We start from the raw sequence: 21,362 nt of genomic DNA on the forward strand, positions 1-21,362 counted from the left end.
ATGCATTTCATTTGCAATTCACACCAAAGTGAAGTGCCCTACCAGATACGTCAGAAGGGGGCGCACTATCAAAAGGGGGGCGTGGCAACGGGTGGGTGGGTGTTGCACTGAAGTTTCAAGTGTGTCAGTCGGTGGAGTCGAGTGGCAGGGTTGTCAGGTAATTGAATAACGTCCTCAAATAAATACGAAATATTCCACAATTTATTTGGGTGCAACTTTTTTCAGAACAGTTGGTGTTGGTTATAACATAAAAAAGGGTTATACGAAAAAGTTTGTAGTTGGCTTTTGGCCAAAGTTTAGATAGGGATTACTGTATTTGTGGTTTGCCATGTTGTTTGCCGGGCGTCAGGGAGAACATATATTTTGAAGAGCTGCTGAGATAATAAAAATAAATATAAAATATTGTGTATATCTCCATGAAAATTTGTTTTAAAAATATAGTATCCCTGTAAATTCATCATATAAATCTTATGTTCTTATATATTTGATATATTTCCATGAATTTCGTACACTTTTAAATTTTTTGTGATAATAATTTAAGTGTATGTACAGATTCTCCTATCGTCAACCATCTTTTAACTATCATTTCCAATTTTGTATTCGCTATTCATCAGCTGGCACAACCATCATTCATTTGTCTCCCAACGGACCGTCCATTCGCCCTTTTGGCATTCATCGAATGGCATATCTAAATTGAATTTATAATAGTTGACAAGACAAGAACCCGCCATTGAACCCACACCCACCTCGGTGGCTTGGTCAACCAATTCAGAGCAATTCTCATTCATTTACTTCAATCACTTCTCACATTTTTTTTATGCAACCGAGCGAGTGGGACATCGAGCGGCAGACAAGGACAGAAAGAGAGAAAAAATGTGGCGAAAATTAATTAAAAATCAATTTGATTTTGATTGTTGACTGGGGGGAGTAGTCCTCCCTATCACCATCCCTCTCTGTTAACCCATCTATTTGTTCTCGCTCCTCCTCCTGGTGGAATGTTTAATTGACATTTGGTACAATGTTTGACATTTTTCCTCCACGAATTGAATACCATTTGTATTTGCGTTTTTGTCTCGTTCTCTCTTTTTTTTATGATTTTTCAATTATGTACTTTTTTATTTCGATTTCTTATAGTCCAGGGGATGTGATATTTTCGTTTGGTCGGAAAAAACAAATCAAATTAAAATAAAAGAACACTTTTAATTGAATTATTTTGCAAGAAACATAAAATCCCACTCCACGTATTTACCTATTATTAAATTCATTTCAATTTCAAATGCTTGAAACAAAACAAAAAATTGAAAAGCATGTGAAATGTATCATGCAAATGGAAATGAAATTAGTCCAAATGAATTAATTTTAAAATACGCATATTTTTCTCGACGTATTTTTTAGTGATCCACCTAACAGGCAGTTTCAATGGCAGCAAATGCAATTTTGATTGCGCCAAACACGTAGGACGCCCAAAAAACAGGGGCAGCAAAAAGCCAACAAAAAAGATGCAACGTTTTCATGGATATTTTGGACAGAACTGGAAGCCAGCCAATGTCGAATTTCAGACAATGCAAATAAAATGAATGTCAAAGCAAAGAGTAGAGTGTAAAAACAAATGTTATAAGTATAATGCTTTTAAAAACGGGAACTTTGAAATACCCTAGGAACCCAAAATACCTAAACAAATAGTTGCTAGATAGTTGTTCTTTTTAAATATACTAATTATGCTACTAATTTTTCTTTAATAAATATCATTAGGAATTTTTTATTACCACATCATATGTAAATGATATATGTAGACCTATAATACATACAGTGATATAAAAACGATTTTTCTTTTTAAGTAGGTGAATATTACATATATAAAACCCTCTTTTTATAATTTAAAAAAAATAATCAATGGGTCGCAAAATTACAAAGCAAAGGTACAATACAAAACTTTCAAAACAGAGTATGCAGTACAAAAAATAAAAACAAAAAAAAATATGACAATGAAAAACCTTTTTGCTTCAATTAAATTTAAAATTGGCACAGACGCAAACCACATAACAGCCAAAAATAAGTAAACAAAAACAAAGGCTCGAAAAGGTGTCAACAAAAGTATTTAAATAAAGTGTATTTAAATCGCAACAATGTGATGTGAATACCAAAAGGCTGAGAATGAGAAGGAGTGATAAACAAAAGCTACGCTTAAGTAAACAATATAATAAAAGGTAATGAAGTCACACCTTGAAAAGGCATTTACGTTTACGATTCTCTCTTGAGTCAAATTAAAGGAATTGGAATTTCGAAGACACCTTATGTTAAATTAGCACAGATATTTCAAAAGTACAGTCACGCACATATCGCACCTATTATATACAATTAGATTTAGTTGCCCGCTTTCACTGTGTAATGAGGCATTGTTTTATGGATTGATGAATGAATGAGAAGACAAAATGCTATTTTTCGCTTGCTGTAAAAATATTTACTTCGGATGAACAATAAGTTTCGCGATTTAATGGAAATAAAATTAAACTTCGTTAAATGGAAGATAATTTCTGTTTGAGAACTTAAACCTCTTTAACTTATTGCCAGTAGTTACTGAAACTTACATAATTGTATCACATTTCTAAGACACAGCTTCAATAATAACCCACACGTACCTGTAAAGAAAAGAAAATATGCAACATCATTAGTAATTGATATTATTTTGGCTTGAGGAAAAATACTAATGCGTTCAGCTTCATTTTTAACATTCCCTCCACCCCACAACATTCCATTTTATATTCCCTTACTTTTTATACTTACTCTCAAGTTGATTAAAATTATAACGCACTTAAAAAAATTATTATTTTTCGTGTTCACTTATGCCTCATTTAACCAAATTAAAAGTAAACACGAAATGAGTGCAGGCAACAAAAAAAAGAGAGGAAAATTAAAAGAAAATTCTCCGAGGTTGTGTGTGTGTGTGCAGATTTAATCAGCAACAGCAAAGTTACCCAACCGCAAAAAGTATGCAAAGCAAAATTATGAAAAGCCAGGGAGAGAAAAAAAGAAAAGGTAAACAAAGCGAGCAAAGTGAAAGTGACACGCCAATGACGGGAAAAATGAGCCTCATCAACAAATATTGAAGAAGCATACTTAGTGGCAGGAAAATCCAAACCAAACCAACCCAACCCAACCCAACCTCCTTTCAGCAGATGAGCCAACTCATTTGGAATTTTCTCTGGGTACTCTCCACTCATTTTCCCTCGGAAATCAATGGGAAGTGCTGGAGGAAAAGCCGACAAATTTGCACCAGCATTTCATTCCCTTCATTCTACTTCTGCCCTCCTTTGTCTCTGCTGATGTCATTGGAGTCGCCTCAAATAGACCGCAACCGACCAGTTGACACATCCCATCCCATCACATTGCCCATTGGACATAGGCTGAGGACCCCCGAAGACGACGTACGGATTCCATCCTGTCTTCCCACTTTAGTGCTGACTGAGTCAAAGTGAATCCTGGCTAGAAACTTGTCACAACATCTCCTTTTTTTAACATTTTTTCTCAAAGCTTATTGGAATTTTTGGGATGCAGCCACATCCGGTTAAATACTCTTTAGATAAACCACCAATAAATGATTTAAAAAAAAATGTCAACCCTTGTTAAGGATTATAATATTAGATTTAGTAGACTTATCAGAAATACTTTTTTTGAAATACAGAATGTGTTTAAAATGTTAGGTTTTATATACTAGAAACATATCACATGTTTTTTTGGTTTTTTTACCATTTATTCTCAAAGCTCATTGGAATTTTTGGGATGCAGCATCATCCGGATGAATACTTTAGACTAACACTTAATAACAGAATTTTATATTCCTTTAAAACTTTAAGCTATAAGAAATATAATATTGTATTCTTTTTTAAAATACAGAACTATGTTCTTTAAATTATCTTTAAGAATACCCTTTAAAATGTTTCTATAGATCAACAAAGTTTCAGACATCTTGAAAGAGCATCCCCATTTCTATTAGCCTACGATTCCTGGCCAAACACTGGCTTTTCCGTGGGACAGTTTCCCTCGACTTTAATAACTTTAAGCAGCTACGGTCAATTTAATTTTCATGGCAGGCGGGCAGAAGACTGGCGGCAGTCGGTTTGGCAAAAGGACCCACAAGATGGACAAGATGTATATGTATGTATCCCTGCATCCTTGCACAAGGCAGGCGACAATTTGAACGGACATATGGAGAGGAAACGCTCACAGGAAAGAAGAAGAAACAAAAAATGTAAAAATAAAGAAAAAAAACCCAAGCAGCAAGAGAAAAAGTTGAAAGGAAAACTTGATTATAAAGCGATGACTTCACACTTTGCTGGACTACGGATAAAATAGGATGGAGGCGTCCGGGTGGTTTTAGGACATATAATTTTCCTTTGGCCTGGACAAGGACATTGTGCAAACAGAGGCGTGTTCCGAAAATGGGGAGAATGGGATATTCTACTGTAATTTAATACTTTTCTAATATGTAGTTGTCTCTCTGTGCGTCCCTCTTCCTCGTTCCCTCTCTCTTTCTTTACCCCATTTTCCGGGAAAGAATTTTAATAGAATTGGTAAGCTGAGATGGGTATACCCCCGGTATATGCTCCCCTTCTCTCCCCTTCTCCTTGCGTGATTAGATGACCAAAAAGTAGGCAATGAAATTTGGAAAATATGCTTGCTTTGCTATCCCCGTCTTTATCCCGCATCCTCATGCTTTCTCTCTCTCTTCAGTAGGTCATTTTCAAATGGTTAGTTGAGCTTGAAGTGGGCGAATGGAGGAGGGGCTTACATAAAGCCGCCGAAACAGCAGAAAGTAAAGTCAACAAGTCGTCGGAATCGACAGACTTTTTTACGATGTCAAAGGATTGGCAAAGGGTTGGTTGGTGTTAAGGGATAAGTGATTGGATTGCTTAGGATGGTTATTTTAAAGACTTGAAAACATGTTCTGTGGCTGGGTACATAAATAATAGTGTGTGTATTTTATTAAGGGGAGTTAGTGGGTTGGCATGTGGTGTCTTATGAGCGTCTATTATAAGAAACGAGTTAGTTTTCTATATTAACTGAACTGAATTGAGGTATTGAAAGTTGTTTTGTTTACAAATAATAATTACCAATTTTGTTAATATGATGTCCAATTTCTGACTCATTAAGTTTGCAATACCATAAAACAATTAACTCTTTTGCGTCATTAATATTACACTTTTCTTTCAAAATGGAGCAATTATATTTCATTTCTCGCAACCCATAACGAAAACTAGAAACAAGCTCTTCAAAAGTGTTTTTCTTCGGGGGTTTCCATTTTACTACCCGTTCGTTTTCTTTCATAGTCTAGTTAATGCCATGTCTCAGGCTACGTGTCACTTTCCGCAACAAAAGCCACTATGCTCGATATACAATAGCGACAATTTGGCAAAATAAGAAGCACTAGCCGAGGTAAAAAAGAAAAATGTGGAAGCCAAAAATAAAGTCATGTTTAATAGCGCACAAAACACACCGTAAAAAGGCGAGAAGAGACCACTGAAGAAGCACAAAAGGAGTGTTGAGCAAAATACAAAAAAAAAAAAAAAAAAAGTGAATGCAAAGTTATTTGATTAAGTCACTTAAGGCGAGGCGAAAAAAAAAGTTGGGAAAAGCGGAAAAACGTCCTTTGGCACAGCTAGTTCCAAGCAGAAAATAGCACTGCAATTAAATGTGTATCGAAAAATAAATATATTCGATAGGTATAGTTCCAAAATTATTTGAGTGAATAAAATAACATTTATTTTTTCAGATTTCGAAATCAAATACTATCTTTAAACTTTATATATTTTTTTAGCCTTATATTTTCAAATTTTTTCGAGTGCATAAGTAATACCACTCAGACAAAAACAGGGACTTAGAGGTTGAGGGCAGACGTGGGATCTCCACTCTGCATGTAATATTGACATATTGAACAAACGTGCGGCCAGGCCAAAAGCAAAATTGGCGCAGAGAAAAGAAAAACCCATCGAAAACGCAAGTGCAACAGAGACATCGCAGACAAGGGGAACTGAGGACTGGCTTTACCCCCTTTTCGATATAGACGAACAGACAGGCGGGACTTAAAGGACTAAATTCATATTAAAAGTACGCGTTCAGCAGACATGACAAGGACCAAAGAAGATAGATGGCGAACGTTCCACCAGCGGAAATATTGGTGATGCGAAAATTTGTATATTTACATTATACATTTTTATAAAAACAGTTGAAAATTAAAAAAAAAATTCTTCTTAAATTAAAAAAAAATACTTCTTAAATTAAAAAAAAATATTTTTAGAAGCAATATAAAATTATGAAACATTTCAATAATAATATACGTTCAAAAGCCAAGTTGTTTTTAATTATTTACATCAAGATAATTATATTATTTAGTTAAGTTAAAAGATATATATATATATATATCCCTGTTTATAACCTTTAACCTTGTAAATAAAATATTTATTATTTGTTTTTTTGAAGTTTATCACGACACCAACTCAGTTAAAGGCGCAAACCGCGCATAGTTGGTGGTAAAAAAGGCAAATAATTCTAAAATATATTGCCTGGGACTCGACAGCATAGACGCACGTACATTCCCTTTTCCAGCAGTCCTTTAACCCCTCGCTTTACCGCCCTTCGATGGCTTCGTCCTGCACCGGAAGCTGTGGGTAAGAAGAAGAACAAGCAGAAGTAACCAGCTTCGAGACACATTTTCTAATAATGCTCCAGCGTCACGTATTAATGCGTTTGTTTGTATCTTCATTTTACCCGCTGGCATTTTAATGTATTTATTTTTTCTCTAACCAACGCTGTTCCCTATAGGAAAAAAAAGGTGGAAAAGCTGTGAATGAAAGTTGGGGGTCTGAAGTTTTCTCTGGTGGTTTTTTCGGGCATGTTTGAGCATGCGACACACTCGTCTGGATAATAATGAAGTACGTTTACGTGTAAACTCTATCTAATATGTATGCTAAAAGCTTCGGCAACCAAACATAGCAAAAAAAAAAAAATCAGAGAGCAGGAAAAAGGAGCAAATAGCCACGCGGTATATTTTTCTATTATAGATGGGTTTTCAGACTAAGTGACAAAGGGTAAGCAACATCAGGAATGGAAATTAATTAGAGCTCGTTGCTAGAATCGAGTGCCAAGTTGCTGCTTTATCTCGGGAATTTGTGGCATTCGGACTATTGGAAGTAGGTGGGAAAAAAGCTGGTGAGAAAGAGTAGATGATCGAATAAATAATGAGTGAGTGTTAGTGGTAAATGGAAGTGAATAATAAATAAGCGCAAGGAGCATCCATGTTAATAGTCAGTGTGAGAAATTAAATATTAATTTAAACGTGTTTGGTATTTTAGTTAATATATAATCACGACAAACACTTTAATCTATACAAACAATAGTTCACTTTAAACCTTTGATCTAGAATTTAATAGGAAAATACTTAAACAGTTCAATTTGAACTAGGAATTATGATTTTGCATTTGCATTCTCCACACTTTTGATCGGCTTTTCCATGCCCAAATTCACTGATGTTGTGGAAAGTCTAGGTCCTGGGCCTTATATACACATTAATTCACTTTTGCATGAAAGCCACTTTACACTATTACCCGCACAACAACTCAGGGGGTGGCAGAGGGTGTAAGGATGTGCCGTGGTTATTGCAAAACTGCGCAACGTGGAAAAATTCATCAAGCGCAAAATAACATTGCATACTTTATGGCGCATTATGAAAACACACGCGCTAGACTTGAGTGTGCGGGTGGGATGTTTTTTGGGGCGTTTGGGAGGCGAAATTTGCGCTACATTTACACAAAAACGTTTTAGAAATGTGCAGAACATGGCAACCCTATCCCTCAGTCTGCCTTAACGTGCTTCTCTACTGCACACACTTGGAATTACAGTTAAAACTGGAAGGAACGAAACACATTTTGAAATTCTCTTTTAAGAAACATATTTGAATATCATATTTTGAACAGCTTGCAATAAACCAACTGCTACATCCAATTAAATTTAATTATGACCTATTCTTTTATATCTATATAATTTATAATCTATAATTTATATCTATATAATTTGAATAATATTTTGGTGCTATAAAGTATGCTAATCCATTTTCTGTAAACCAAACAATATTAAAAATAAAGCTTTAAGACACTTTACTTTTAATTACTATTTAAATTAGTTGCGAGATAATTTTAAATATATATTTTTTATTTAATATTCCTATTGTTCTAATCACCTGAAGTTCAAATTAGTTAATCCTATGGATAGTTTACTGTTTTAAAACCATGGAAAACGCAAGCCAGCAGTTAACCCCGAAAAGCTCCACGCCCTCTTAACCCCCGACAGCTACGATGAGTTATGCAGATAGCACTGATGATGATGATGATGATGATGATGATGATGATGACGAGAACCAGACACAGAAAATTTGAGAGGGCAAAAGTGGGGAGTGTAAACAGAGCAACAATCATGGCGACAAGGACGATGATGATAATGAAAACGGTGATAATGATGATGATGGTGGCGCAGCACTAGCTGACGTCAGCCAGTGCCATCCCAACAGAACCCCATTGCTCCGACATTCGTGGGATATTTTCGCCATATGGCAGAGTAATGATAATAAACTCCTAAAAACACAGAGCCACGAACACGGGCGGTGGGAAAGTGGGGCGGGAAACAGGGAGGAGGGAAAAGCAACAGGAGACGGCAAAAGTATCGTCATCGCCTTCAAGGATGTCACTCGCTTCGTGTCTGTGGAAAAAACAAAGTGAGGCGACACCGAGTGCTGCAACCATTGCGGCAACTTGGCATCTCCGCAACTTGGACTAACGCCCCAGATAACGTCAGTTATTTTCATTCAATTTCAGGAACCCCCCGTAGAACCGCAGAAAAATGCGCATTTTGTTTGATTTCCATCCGTCAGACTGGTTGGAAAATTTAAGCAGCAGTAAATCTCAACCGGAGTAGAAAATACTGCGGTATAAACCGAAACAAAACGGGTTAAGTTATGGTATACAGTGTGGGTTACACAAATTCTTATTTATAACATTCCGGCAAAAATGCATTGCATACTTTTTAGCAGCAAAAATTGTTGATTTAATTTCAGTGATGATTTTAATCTTACAATCATTTCGGGTAACTAACTAAATTTGTTATTTTTTGTTAGCTAACTTTAAGTTACCCCATGATATTAAAAGCTTTTAGATAAGAGTTCATCAAGTCTCCATTTCCTGGCCACAAAATGCATTAATATTTTTACTTAACAACTAACTAACAACTGACAAATGTAATTAAAAATGTGCAGAGCAACTCAACCCCTCATTGCCAATATCAAGTTGAAAACAAAATGTGTACAGTGGAAAAAAATTCTTAACACTTTTATATTACAAATTCTTTGATAGTTATTCTCATTGATAATTCTTCATTCTTCATTGATAATTCTCCCATTTTTATGTCTTCCAAGTGGAGAACAGAATACATTGTTTTGAGATTGTATTAAAAATATTATTTTTTAAATCTAATTAGATTTAAATTTTCATTTAAAAAACATGTTTGTTGGTATAATTAGATTTATATTTTTTGTGCATTTTAAGCGACACTTTTCTCCTGTGCAGAGCAGACCCAGAGAATCATCATCATCAGGAGGACAGGGACATGGCCATGAGCGCTTGGCTAACGTTGTTTCATCAACTCATCGCCAGTATCCTTCGGCTGTAACTGCTCCTTGGCCCTGTAACTGCTCCTGCTCCTGCTCCCCTTTCTGCTCCTGCTGGTTTTTCTGATGCTTTCGCTATTGCTATTACGGTTGCTGTGGCCCCGCAGGCGTTATATGTAATTGCATTTTTTAGTTTTAATGGAGCGTACACAACGAGAGGAATAGGAACCGGCTAAAAGGGGAATTGGTACTGAACATCCAACTGAACTGAACTGAACTGAACTGAAATGAGGAGCGCTAGCCGCGTTTCCCTTTGGCCAGAAGCTCTCTCTCTCTCGCTGCGAATGTAATTAATTTGTAACGTTTGATGACAAGCTTAATGGCCAGCAGTCCAGCTGGGTGGGATGATCGGTGGAGGGAGGTTGGAGGTTTTGTGGGTGGAAAAAATGGGGGAAGGGTAGCCTCCTGGTGCGTGTGACAGACTGGATTGCATAGGGCTAGGATATCTAAGGGTTGGTCCTTAATAGTTTTATAATTGATTCTGATATGATTTGGCAAAATGAGAAAAAATTGAGAAACAAGGGGAAACAAAATTGCAAACATTAAATTCGATTTACAGTTCATTTACAGGGAGGGGGTTGAAAACTCAATTGAAAATTCGACTTGCCGAGGGTTGCCTTCTTACTGAATTCATAAGTAATTGAAGGGATATTTTAATGCTAGAGATTATAAAAACAATTTTAAAAATGTATCTAACTTCGATTCACTTTAAATAAATTATAATGCTTGTTCTTCGCCAACATAGCTCACTATAGTTTGCTGATTGCCTTAATTTAGCACCAAATTCCAGGTAACATAACCCCGGGTTACCCTAATAGACAGCGACATGATTAAAGCCAAGACAAACACTCGCAATGGGGCGCAGACACGTGCAAAATGAGTTAACAATTTGCATGCAAATCTGAGCCGACAAGTCGCCTAATGTTAACCCATTAAGGCCGTGAAAAGCTGTCGTCGCTGCCCTGAAATCAAATTGTCGCCGTCGTCGCCTCGTCATTGCAGATTTTCCAGTTCGTTTCGCGCCAACGTGGGGGAAAAAGTCACATTAGATGACTTCCCAGCGATATCATAATGGGCGAAACTCTGCGCATTTTTCTCTCCCTCCTAATGATGCTTGAAATCAGTGGGCTTGGAGAGGGGGTCTTACTAGGGGAGACAGATCAATCAGCTACGTTTGGAAAGAGTAATATATTTGAAACGATCGAAAGCTACTTAAAAATTATTAATGTCAATTAAAATTTTTAATTAAAGCACTAAATTTTGTTATTAATAAATTAAATACCCATTTTCAAGTAAGGAAACAAAAACTATTATAATATTAAGATCAATCAGTTAGGATTGGGTAAAGAAAAATATATTAAAACTGTCGAACGTTACGTTGATTAACATCTATGGGTTTTGCCAAATTTAATAGCTAATTTGATTTTATATATTTATTTCTATTTTTAACACTAAACTTTGGTTTGAATATAGTAAAAACTTTTGGGTAAAGACTTAATCTGAATTTAGTTGATATTAAAATTTTTAATGGTAAAGATATTCAGTAAGAAGCTACATAACATTTTCAAAAGGTTTTGAAATGTGTAAGTTTACTGGCTTTATGGAATCAAATTAAAATGTATTTTTCCTCTTTTTTTGCTACCTTATTTTGGAGCTTAATCTGTTAATAATCTCTAGCATTTTAAAACATTTATAATTATTTTGTGCATCAATCAAAGTGGCGGCGTGAAAACGCTTCAGACATTAATTGGAATTGCCCCGAGGCGGCGTGGCAAACAAACCAGAGTTGTCAACTCCATCTCTATACATATATCCATCCATCCAAAACCCGCCCCGCCCCGAAACCCAACTGCCCGCCCCTTTTCACACATCAGTGCTATCATCGGGTCTTCTTCTACATCTCCAGCTTCGGCTTGTTCTGCTTCTTCTACATGTCGGCAAAGTTTTTTGATATCATGAGTGTGGTTAGGTGCGCTGGGCAAAAAATACTACAAAAAACGACGGGAAGGCGGGGGCACTGAGGTCGGAGTGAGTCTACAAAAGTGTCACAGCATAAAAGCACAATCTATCCCCAACCAAACCCCTTTTTTGATACCATCGTGGTTCTTGCGCTGTGTCCACTCTGAAAAGTGTGAGAATAATGTGGACACGGTGGAAGAGGAACACCCAAACAGACACAACACAAAAAAAAAGTGCACACATACTCTGGGCATTCAACCATTGCCGTGTCATTCACACGGAGACAAACTTTTATCGCTTCGTAGACTACACCTTATTTAAGTCTATTTGTGATACCCTATATCAAGAGATTATAAGAGTTTATTGGCCGAACGTCAATTAAAAACGGCCTAATTAAAAATGTATTTAAGACTTTAAGACATTTAAAAAACATAACTCTAAGTATTTTTTTTTGCAATGTTACAAACATTTTTTTTTTTTTCATAACCTACATAGTTAGAAATGATACCCAAAATCCCCTTTTCTAATAGACCTTTCCCAACCAGCTTCTGGTTTTTTCTTTTTTTTTCTGCGGGGGAGATAGAAGACAACTTTTTCGTGCCGAGTTTTTAGCAAACTCATTTATGTAGTTCTCGCTTCATGTTTACTTAAAGTTGAACTCGAGTGTTGTTTTTACAAATTGTTATCCACTGTGTGTCGGTTTCGGTGTGTCAATGTGTGCGTGGTTGTGCGGGTGTGTGGGTGGAAGCAGACAGTTTGGGAGTCACTGCGGCCGTTTCAGTTCAGGAGTCAGTCCAAATTCAGTGTCGGTTTCGGGCTTTGGTGTTGACCTTAGTTTTTCCTATGCCCTTCTCCTTTTTTCCTGGTTACACTGCTGTGGATGTTGGTCCTTGATAGTTTCAGTTTAGATTAGTAAACATTTCTAATTAATGTTGAAAAGGCGTGCCATTTGCCCGGCTAGAGGGGAGATTTTTAAAATGCAAGAAATTGGATTTAGTGCATGGAGAGAAATCGCCACCCGTTTGCATATTTCTAATGAAAACCACTTTATTACCTTATCTTAATGAGAACATTTATCGATAGTTAACATAAAACTAATCCACCGTCGTAAGACCATCACATTAACGACCTTAAGCACTCCATTAACAACTTATATTGCACAAACTTCAATCGCTGCCCCTCAACTCTCATTTATGACTTTTATCAAAACATTTTCCCGAAACTATATCTTGTGTTACCGCTGACGTAACCCAAAGTCAAGAAACCCATCAAAAAAATATTAACACCATACTGGATCCACTCTTAGCCTTAATAAAAAAAAAGCAAACACATATGTATCCGCTGGTGTCAACAGTTTAGTACAGACAGCGAAGATAGCAAGTGGACCCCTAAGGAGGACCCTCATCAATTTTATTTATAGATTTATTTATGCGTTGTTCGCAGATCGAGCAGTTGATTAATTTAATTAATCAAATACACATTAGCGGCACGAACCATCCCGGATCGAATGAAATCAACTCTCGAAAAATCATTATGGAAGAACACAAAGGAAAAATAAATAGTAGAGGAAGCCAATTCGTTCAATGAACTTGCAAAAAAAAAAAAAAACAAATCAAATCGAATGTGGCCAATTATTATGCTAATTATCGTGCGACTTAATTGCCTACTTGTTGCACACATTCTAGACGCTTTTTAGACCATGGAAAGTTGGCTTAGAAAGTTGCCAATAAAAACCATTGGCCAATGACCCAAAAACAGGCAAAGAAAACTGAGGAAAATCCGTGCTGGCAGAGGAAAAACCAGATCTTCTTACTTCTTTTTTTTTTTGCTTCCTTACCGACATTTACAGCTTGGACAAAAATTGCAGCAGCATCAGCAAAAGAACAGGGCGGTGGAAAAAGCTGCAGACAAACACATGGAGATAATGTCTTTGCATGTTTTCTGCCATTGCAAATCTCGGCGGAGCCGAAAAAAAAAATAAAAAAGAAGAAGTAAACCCCAACCAGGAAGCCACAGCCAGAAGGCCCAGATGTTCAGGCAGACAGAGGTGGTTAAGCGGGGGGAATTGGAGCTCCCAACCAGTTGAAAGCCGAGACCAAAGAAGAAGGGGGTTTTAACATTCACGGCGGTATCTTCTGGCCATTCAAGTGTGTGTTTGCATCGTTGTTCTAGGCCAGTTTACATAGCACAACTTTTGAGATATTGACGCTGCACAAAGAGAAAAAAAAGCTGCGAATAATAACTCACGATGTTGCTAACGAATACGAGATACTTCAGGTTGATAGTCAAATTAAGTAAAGGAATTTTATGAAAATGTTACTGACTGTTAAAGATCATATAAATATTTTGATAACTAAAAAGAACGATAAATCTTTAACTTATAGTTAAATTCCTATTGATTTTATACTCCACAGCACATAAACCAATTACCATTATAGAACCAACCCATTTAATGGTCGAAACTCTTGCCACTTTATTCAAGTTAGTGTATCATCAAAGAAATCCCAGCGAATCGCTTCAATTTATTGCCATCGATTGTAATTATTCAAATGGCTGGGGCTAAAGTTTTTGTTCTATTTTTTTCCTCGTTCCCTCTCTTTTTCTCCCTCACGTCCATTTCCATTTATCAACTTCTTATTCTTGCTGTAGCAAGTTTTTCCAGTTCACTTGGAAAACTATGCAAATTGTTTTCGGAACTTTGCGGGTAATGAGATGGATGGCAAATTGCTTGGTGTAATAACCACAGTTATACAAGCACTGTACAGTTAAAGATGCATAGCAGTTGGGTTTGGTTTAATAGGGAGTTATGATTATATTTGTTAAAACAAATACTTTCTTGATTATTTAAAAATGTTAAAGTGACTGGCTTTCATTTCGCTAGTGAGAGGAATTTTATTCTGCTTCCTAGTTGTTTTTTTTTTCCATCTGACTTTCCATATAAAATTGGCCCGTGACGAATAAAGAATTGTGGACAAAAGTACACAACAAACAGAATGAATAGAACTTGCTAAACAAACAAACCGCCGGATATGATACATGAGGTGAAAAGAGGAAGAGAGAAAAGGGGGCGGGCTTAACACCCCAAACGTGACATCATCATTTTATAATTTTAATGATTCCCAAGAATGGTCAGTGCCAATCGACACTGAGGTCTACAACAAATTGCTATAATATGTGAATGAAAAGGCAAGCGGAAAAGGGAATGAAAATGTAGAAAGGTAGGCTGTAACGAAAATACAATAAAGACTGGCGATCAAGGTGGGCATTGACCCAGGTGGAAAACTAAGACCCACTACTCATGATGGTACTTAATATAATAGTAAAGCAAATAATGCTCGCATAAACAACAATTAAACTTAAACGCAAAGTGCGTAACAGCAGCGAAAGAGACGGAAAGCGGTAACAATGGTCAAAAGCAAGACATTGACCCAGGCTTTGAGCCAAGACACAAACCACTGGCACATGGGTAGGCAAAAGCAACATCGCTCATTAGCATACAGAAAAGCCATACAAACGATGCAAACTTGTTGCTGTCTCACTACGAACATGTTGTTGAGCTTGGCTCAAAGTTAAGGCCAAGGTCAGACTGGCAACATGTTGCCAACCTCCAGATTAGTTAGGTGGAGTTATTGACAAGCTATAGGGTTTTTAATATATATACCTTTATGAATATGTCGTCAATTATTTATTTTGGCTACGTTATTCCAAAACAAATATAAATTCCTTTCTATTTAAATTTCTTTTTTAAGGAACCTAATGTTTCCAACATATAAGAAAAGAAAGACGATTCCTTGGCAATGAAAACCAGTTGGCCTGATCTACATATTTTATACACTATTGCTACTAGTAACTCTAAAATCTCCAGGCGCAAAAAGATGCGCCAGGGTCAAGAGTTGCTCTTCGTGAAGTTGCTGGTAGCATTAACAACAACATCTATGGCCCATACGTGTTAATGGCTTTGAGGAAAAAACACAAAAAAAAACTCCAACGGATGCCGGAAAACTTTGGCTAAGACCGAAAACCACTTAAAAAAGGTCAGCCAAAAGTCGCAACACACACATACAATTTGCAACCATAGAATGAGAGGAAGCTGAAAATCATCTCTCCATCCCAAAACCATTTAACATGCTCCTTTCGTGGGCTCGAATAAAGAAACTTCACCGCCCACTCTGTCTGATTCTTTCGCCGCCCCCGATTTCCTATGATTTACCCAGCCCCCTTTTTATAGCTCTCTTCAAACTAATAATCATGACTTGTTAATCTTTACGCTGTTGTTCTCTCCTCACTAGCTAACTTTTTCGCCTTTTATACTGTTTTATGTATAAGTATTGAAGAAGATGTACGACTTTAATATTATATAAGACCAAAAATTATTATGTACAAATATTAACTATTAAAAAATATCTATAAACTTTTGGATATATTAAATGTATTTTTGAATATAATATATTACTATAAACATTTCTTTGTTCATTTTATTTACTGAGAGTTCAGGGCATTCAATGTTCTCTATAACGAAAATGCTTTTCATCCGTTCCCTCCATTTTCACGTAATATTTTTGTACATGTTCTAAGCTGCTTGGATTTAACGGTGGATGATTGTGATTTTTGCTGTCGGTTGTTAGGTGCTTACCGCGCTGACGGATGCTATAGTTATTTTTCCTTTACTTGTGGCTGCCTTTTTCACGCATTATCGTCATTATCATCATCATTGCGAGAGATGATTACCCGAATGCCGCCAACTATTATGGATGATGTAAGTGCAAAAAGCCATTGAACGCTTATTATTTTTTCACCTCTCCTTTTAGCCAGGTTTTTTTTCCCCCCTATCCCACTTACTTTACTTAACCAATAAACGCGGAGCAATAAACTGTGAACAGACTGTGGCTAGACATAACCTGGAGAACCTTTCACTTTGGCCTGGCTTCCGATCTTAAATGTTAAATTCAGGCTAAGCAGCTTAAGACCTTTTTCGGTTGGGTAAAAGTTTCTGGTTATCCTTGAACGAAAACACTTTCATTGACTCCTCGTTTTGGCTGCCAAAAATGCGTTCGTTGGTTGCGGAAGGGCAGAAAGGGACACATCATTTCACCATAACCACCCCCCCCCCCCCCCCCCCCCCAAAAAAAAATTTCCTTCACTTTTCATCTGCAGTTAGTGGCTTGGAAGTTACTTGGCTGCATTTTCTGTTTAGCTGCGTTTAGCTTACCAAGTCTTTTTGGCACTTTACCAAGGTTAAGTAAGACTTTCCCCCACCGACTGGCAGAAAACAAAAGCCAAACTGAATCCAGCAAAAATAAGTGATAAAGAGTGAGTAAAAGAGGACATAAAAGGGGAGCGTGGGTTGCTTAAAATTCAATTCAAGGACTTCAAGTAAAAGTCGTTAAAGTAGCGGATAACTATCATGGAAGATTGTAAAACAGAACCTTTAAAAATGTTGCCTCATACTTCAAACTTTTGAGGGGATTAATATTTATGCTGATAAGATAGGAAAAAGGTGGGATGGCGATGTCTCCTTGTCTCTTACCTTAGCGCAATGAAATTTTTAAGAACACTTCGTTCTTGATATAACTTCTAGCAGATGAGTTCTGAATGAAAAAGTACTTTACTCCCAAAAATATTTTCCTTATATGATCGACTTTCTGGAAGCCTTGTTAGCTTTTCAGGGTCTTCGTTTGGGATGCTCCTATTTGAGCATTTTTCCGGCTTCATAAAAAGCTATACCGCAAAGAAAAAGACCGCATGAGCCAGACAGAAAGAGAGGCCAAAGCAGGACAAATAGAAAGAGACAGGCAGCACAAAAATGAAGTCAGCGAGCAAAGTGCGTAGACAAAAACAAATAGATGTAAATTGAAATTGAAAACGTTACGCATGCGCCGCTGCTCCAACCAAACCGGACTGGGGCTTTCCATGGAAATCCGCATGTCTGTCGTCTGTCGCTCGACTTTCAAACCTATCGAATATCAAAGATAGAGAGAGCAAGAGAGATATCAAAGGAAGGAAGTCAGAGGGAGGCAACGCCACAAATTGGAAGCTGCAAAATGAAAATCGCAATTGGAAACGTGAGGTTGAGATGTAGTTCTCCTCTCCTCTACTTCCCTGGCTGATGAGGTAGCCACCCAACCCACCTTTTCCGTTCAGTGAGCATCTCATCCCAAGCCGATGAAATTGAATCTGCTCCGGCTGCAAGGCAATAAAAGTGGGCGACTGACCAGAGAGATGCGTCACAAGTCGGTCGACAGCCAGCGCACACATAAGTTATGGAGCCATGGATCTGGATATCCTGAAACACCATTCGTCTTCCACCGTTCTCTGGATCGCCTTCTGTGGCACATGGATACTACTGCTCCTGAACTTCGGGGGTTGCCAGGCGGTTCCGGGCGGAAGTAGCGGGGAACGGTAAGAAAAGTACTCATGTTTGATAACTTAATCCTAGTTCAATTCATTCCAGCGTCCACATCCGTCTTCATATGCCGGAGGTGGTACGTCAGCATACGCATTTCCATAATGTCTACAAATTACCTCGAAAAATCCATCCAATTCCGGCACCACCACCCACAACGATCGCTGCGTTGCATCCAAAATTCCCGGGAAAACCTCATGTGCAACTTTTGGGCTATACAACATCAGTGGGTAGCTCTGGGCCAATGGTACCCAATTTAATGCAGCTAATGGGCACGGCAGCCACGCCCACTCTGATGCCAACGCCCACCAATTTGATGCCAAACTATGGACCTGCATTGTTCGATAATTACAATCAGGAATCGGCCTTGAGTGAAACCACTACCACAACGACAATGAGACCTCCGATTTTAAAGTTGGCCAAGCAACAACAATTGCTACAACAAATTTTCACACCCCACAAAACTGAAGATGACGATACTTCCGCCGAGGATAATCAAGTGGAGAGTAACTCTTTACTCAATAACAATTTCCTTGAGGCTCTGCAAAAAGAATATCTTTCGAAATTCGGTGGACGACGCAAACGAAAGAAGTCTAGTTCGAAGCTTAAAAATCCAATCAAGGAATATTCCAATTACTTTAAGAGTAAACCGTATTATTATCAAGATGAGGATCTGTCGGAAAACTTTGATGACTATCAGGATGAGCAACCCCAACATGAGGACTATGAGGAAGTGATGGTGATGAGTACGCCCCATAAATATGGTGGATATAATCCATCAGGATCGGAAGAAATGGATCAGGATCATGCCCAGGGTTATGATAGTGCTGTGGCATTTAGCGGACAGGATAATAGCATCTCGCCATCACTACCAACAATGGAGGATTTTCTAAATGATGCCCATAGCCCAGTGTCTGGTTATGATGGAGGGGGAAACTATGATCCCTACAGCAACTCCAATGAGATGATTTCCCAGCCTTGGCAGCCTTCCTTAACTAGCCCCACAATGAGCAACAGTTGGTCGAAACCCACTACAAATTCCTATACCAATTCCTCAAAGGGACATAAATCTAGACCCACTAGATCTAGGGGTCGAACTAAAGTTCGATATGTTAAGTTGATCACGCGAAAGAAGCGCAAAAATAACATTCGTACGAAAAGATATCGACCATAATCTAAAGTCGCATCGGCAATATGGGTTTTCAGTTACTCTTATGTAGTTTATGTAAATTAATCTGTTAATTATTTATAATGAAATCAGCAAAGTACTTCCTTTTAAAACCGTTGCATTAAGGTTAGTAACAGATTTTACGATCAAGTTTAACTTAAGATTTAGTTTCTTTAAAATTAAAAATTATTTATGGCTTACCCCTTATAAATATTTAAATATAACGTCGAAAGTTCTTAAAGCCCTTACCTGAAAGTAAAAAGAATGAAAAGGCATTTTATAAAATATAATAAAGTATAAACCACTTAACTTTAAACATTTAAAGAGGTTCTGTTCCCAAAGAATACATTTCTGTAGGAAAATGGGTGGCCCAGAAAGCCAGAAACAAGTAATAGAGAAATACATTACTTTCAAGGGCTTCTTTGATTTCAATTCTGCGGGTTTTCCCGACTAAAACAAACTCTCATTAGATGCGCACACAGGCTGTAATAGAGCCAAACTAAGGGAGAAAAGTCCCAAGAGTGGAAGTGAAGAAACTACCCCATAAACAGAAACCAGAAACCGATCCACCATTCTGCCCCATTTTCCTGCCCAGCAAATAAAGTGTACAATTAAATGGGCAGTTGGGAGGCAAGGGGAATTCGAGCTGAGCAAATAATAAGTACAACTGCTAATAAAATTCAATTAAAGGCCACAAAATTACAATAAAAGTGGGCCCAAAAAGGAAACTAACTCTGCCATTGGCCAAATGCGAAAAGACGAGTAAAGAGGGGTGGTATGGCCCATGAAAAGTCAAAATTAACGACTCATTTGGCCAAATTGAAGTCGTAAACTAGAAAGCAGAGTAAGAAAGGGTAATTCAGGTCTTCCTTTCTTAGTCATCTAAGGGAAATTATAGAAATATATATAGAAATTATTTAAGAACTTTGTATACTTCTTACTAACTCCAAAACCATTTTAAAAAAAAATATTTTCAAAAAAAAATTTATATATATAAATCATTCTCGAGGATTTCCAAACTTTGAAGCTTTTAAATGTCATTCTTAAATCGATTTAATCTTGTATTTACCAACTAATGGGTATATAATATATATATAATACATTATATATGGAACAGATCCAAGTAGGTGACGGAACAAGTGTCCAAAGAAGGGATGATATGTGGGTGTGACGAAGGATGAACGCCAAGCTTTGTTTATATGTCTCCGTCCCTTTTTCTGCTCTTTCACATTCTTAATTTTCTGCTGGTCATAATTATACCCGTTACTCGTAGAGTAAAAGGGTATACTAGATTCGTCGGAAAGTATGTAACAGGCAGAAGGAAGCGTTTCCGACCCCATAAAGTATATATATTCTTGATCAGGATCACTAGCCGAGTCGATCTAGCCATGTCCGTCTGTCCGTCTGTCCGTCTGTCCGTCTGTCCGTCTGTCCGTCTGTCCGTCTGTCCGTCTGTCCGTCTGTCCGTCTGTCTGTCCGGATGAACGCTGAGATCTTGGAAACTATGAGAGCTAGGCTATTGAGATTTGGCGTGCAGATTTCTGAGCTTCTTACGCAGCGCAAGTTTGTTTCAGTAGAGTGCCACGCCCACTTTTACGCCCACAAACCGCCCAAAACTGTGGCTCCTACAGTTTTGATGCTAGAATAAAAATTTTAACTGAAATGTATTGTTCTCATCAATACCTATCGATTGAGTAAAAAAAAGTTTGCCACGCCCACTTTATCGCCCACAAACCGCCCCCAAACTTCAAAAAATCGTAAATATGAACGTGGATATCTCGGAAACTATCAAAGATATAGAATCAGGATTTCAGATTTAGATTCCGTAGCTTTGTACGCAGCGCAATTTTGATACGCGAATATGCCACGCCCACTCTAACGCCCACAAACCGCCCAAGCCTGTGGCGCCCACAATTTTCATGCTAGATACAAAATTTTAACTGAACTGTATCGGTCTCGTCAATACCTATCGATTGACCAAAAAAAAATTTGCCACGCCCACCCTAAAGCCCATAACGCTTAAATCTGTCTACCTCCGGTAGGTGGCGCATTTCAGTCTTGCTTTGCTGCTTGCTTATTTCCATTTCCCTTTGGTCCCTTAAGCTGAGTAACGGGTATCT

At 37.5% G+C, this 21,362-nt stretch overlaps 2 protein-coding genes across 6 annotated transcripts in view; one reads left to right on the forward strand and one right to left on the reverse strand.

Annotated features, from left to right (window-relative positions):
* LOC119559875 (maternal protein pumilio) overlaps positions 1 to 21,362 on the reverse strand; it is a 186,030-nt gene that overhangs the window by 100,803 nt on the left and 63,865 nt on the right. The gene's annotated exons all lie outside the window — the stretch shown is intronic.
* LOC119559913 lies at positions 17,905 to 19,566 on the forward strand. The gene is made up of 2 exons (XM_037873095.1): positions 17,905 to 18,070; positions 18,123 to 19,566. Exons 1-2 carry the CDS (start codon positions 17,940 to 17,942, stop codon positions 19,246 to 19,248), a joined length of 1,257 nt encoding a protein of 418 aa, XP_037729023.1. The 5' UTR covers positions 17,905 to 17,939; the 3' UTR covers positions 19,249 to 19,566.

The sequence above is a fragment of the Drosophila subpulchrella genome, chromosome 3R (genome assembly GCF_014743375.2).
Source record: "Drosophila subpulchrella strain 33 F10 #4 breed RU33 chromosome 3R, RU_Dsub_v1.1 Primary Assembly, whole genome shotgun sequence".
NCBI lineage: Eukaryota > Metazoa > Arthropoda > Insecta > Diptera > Drosophilidae > Drosophila > Drosophila subpulchrella.

Bases quoted from the DNA above. Each gene is read 5' to 3' on its own strand.
- LOC119559913 (XM_037873095.1), top strand. From the start codon at position 17,940: ATGGATCTGGATATCCTGAAACACCATTCGTCTTCCACCGTTCTCTGG. The intron at 18,071-18,122 runs GTAAGAAAAGTA...AATTCATTCCAG, and splicing joins GGCGGAAGTAGCGGGGAACG to CGTCCACATCCGTCTTCATA.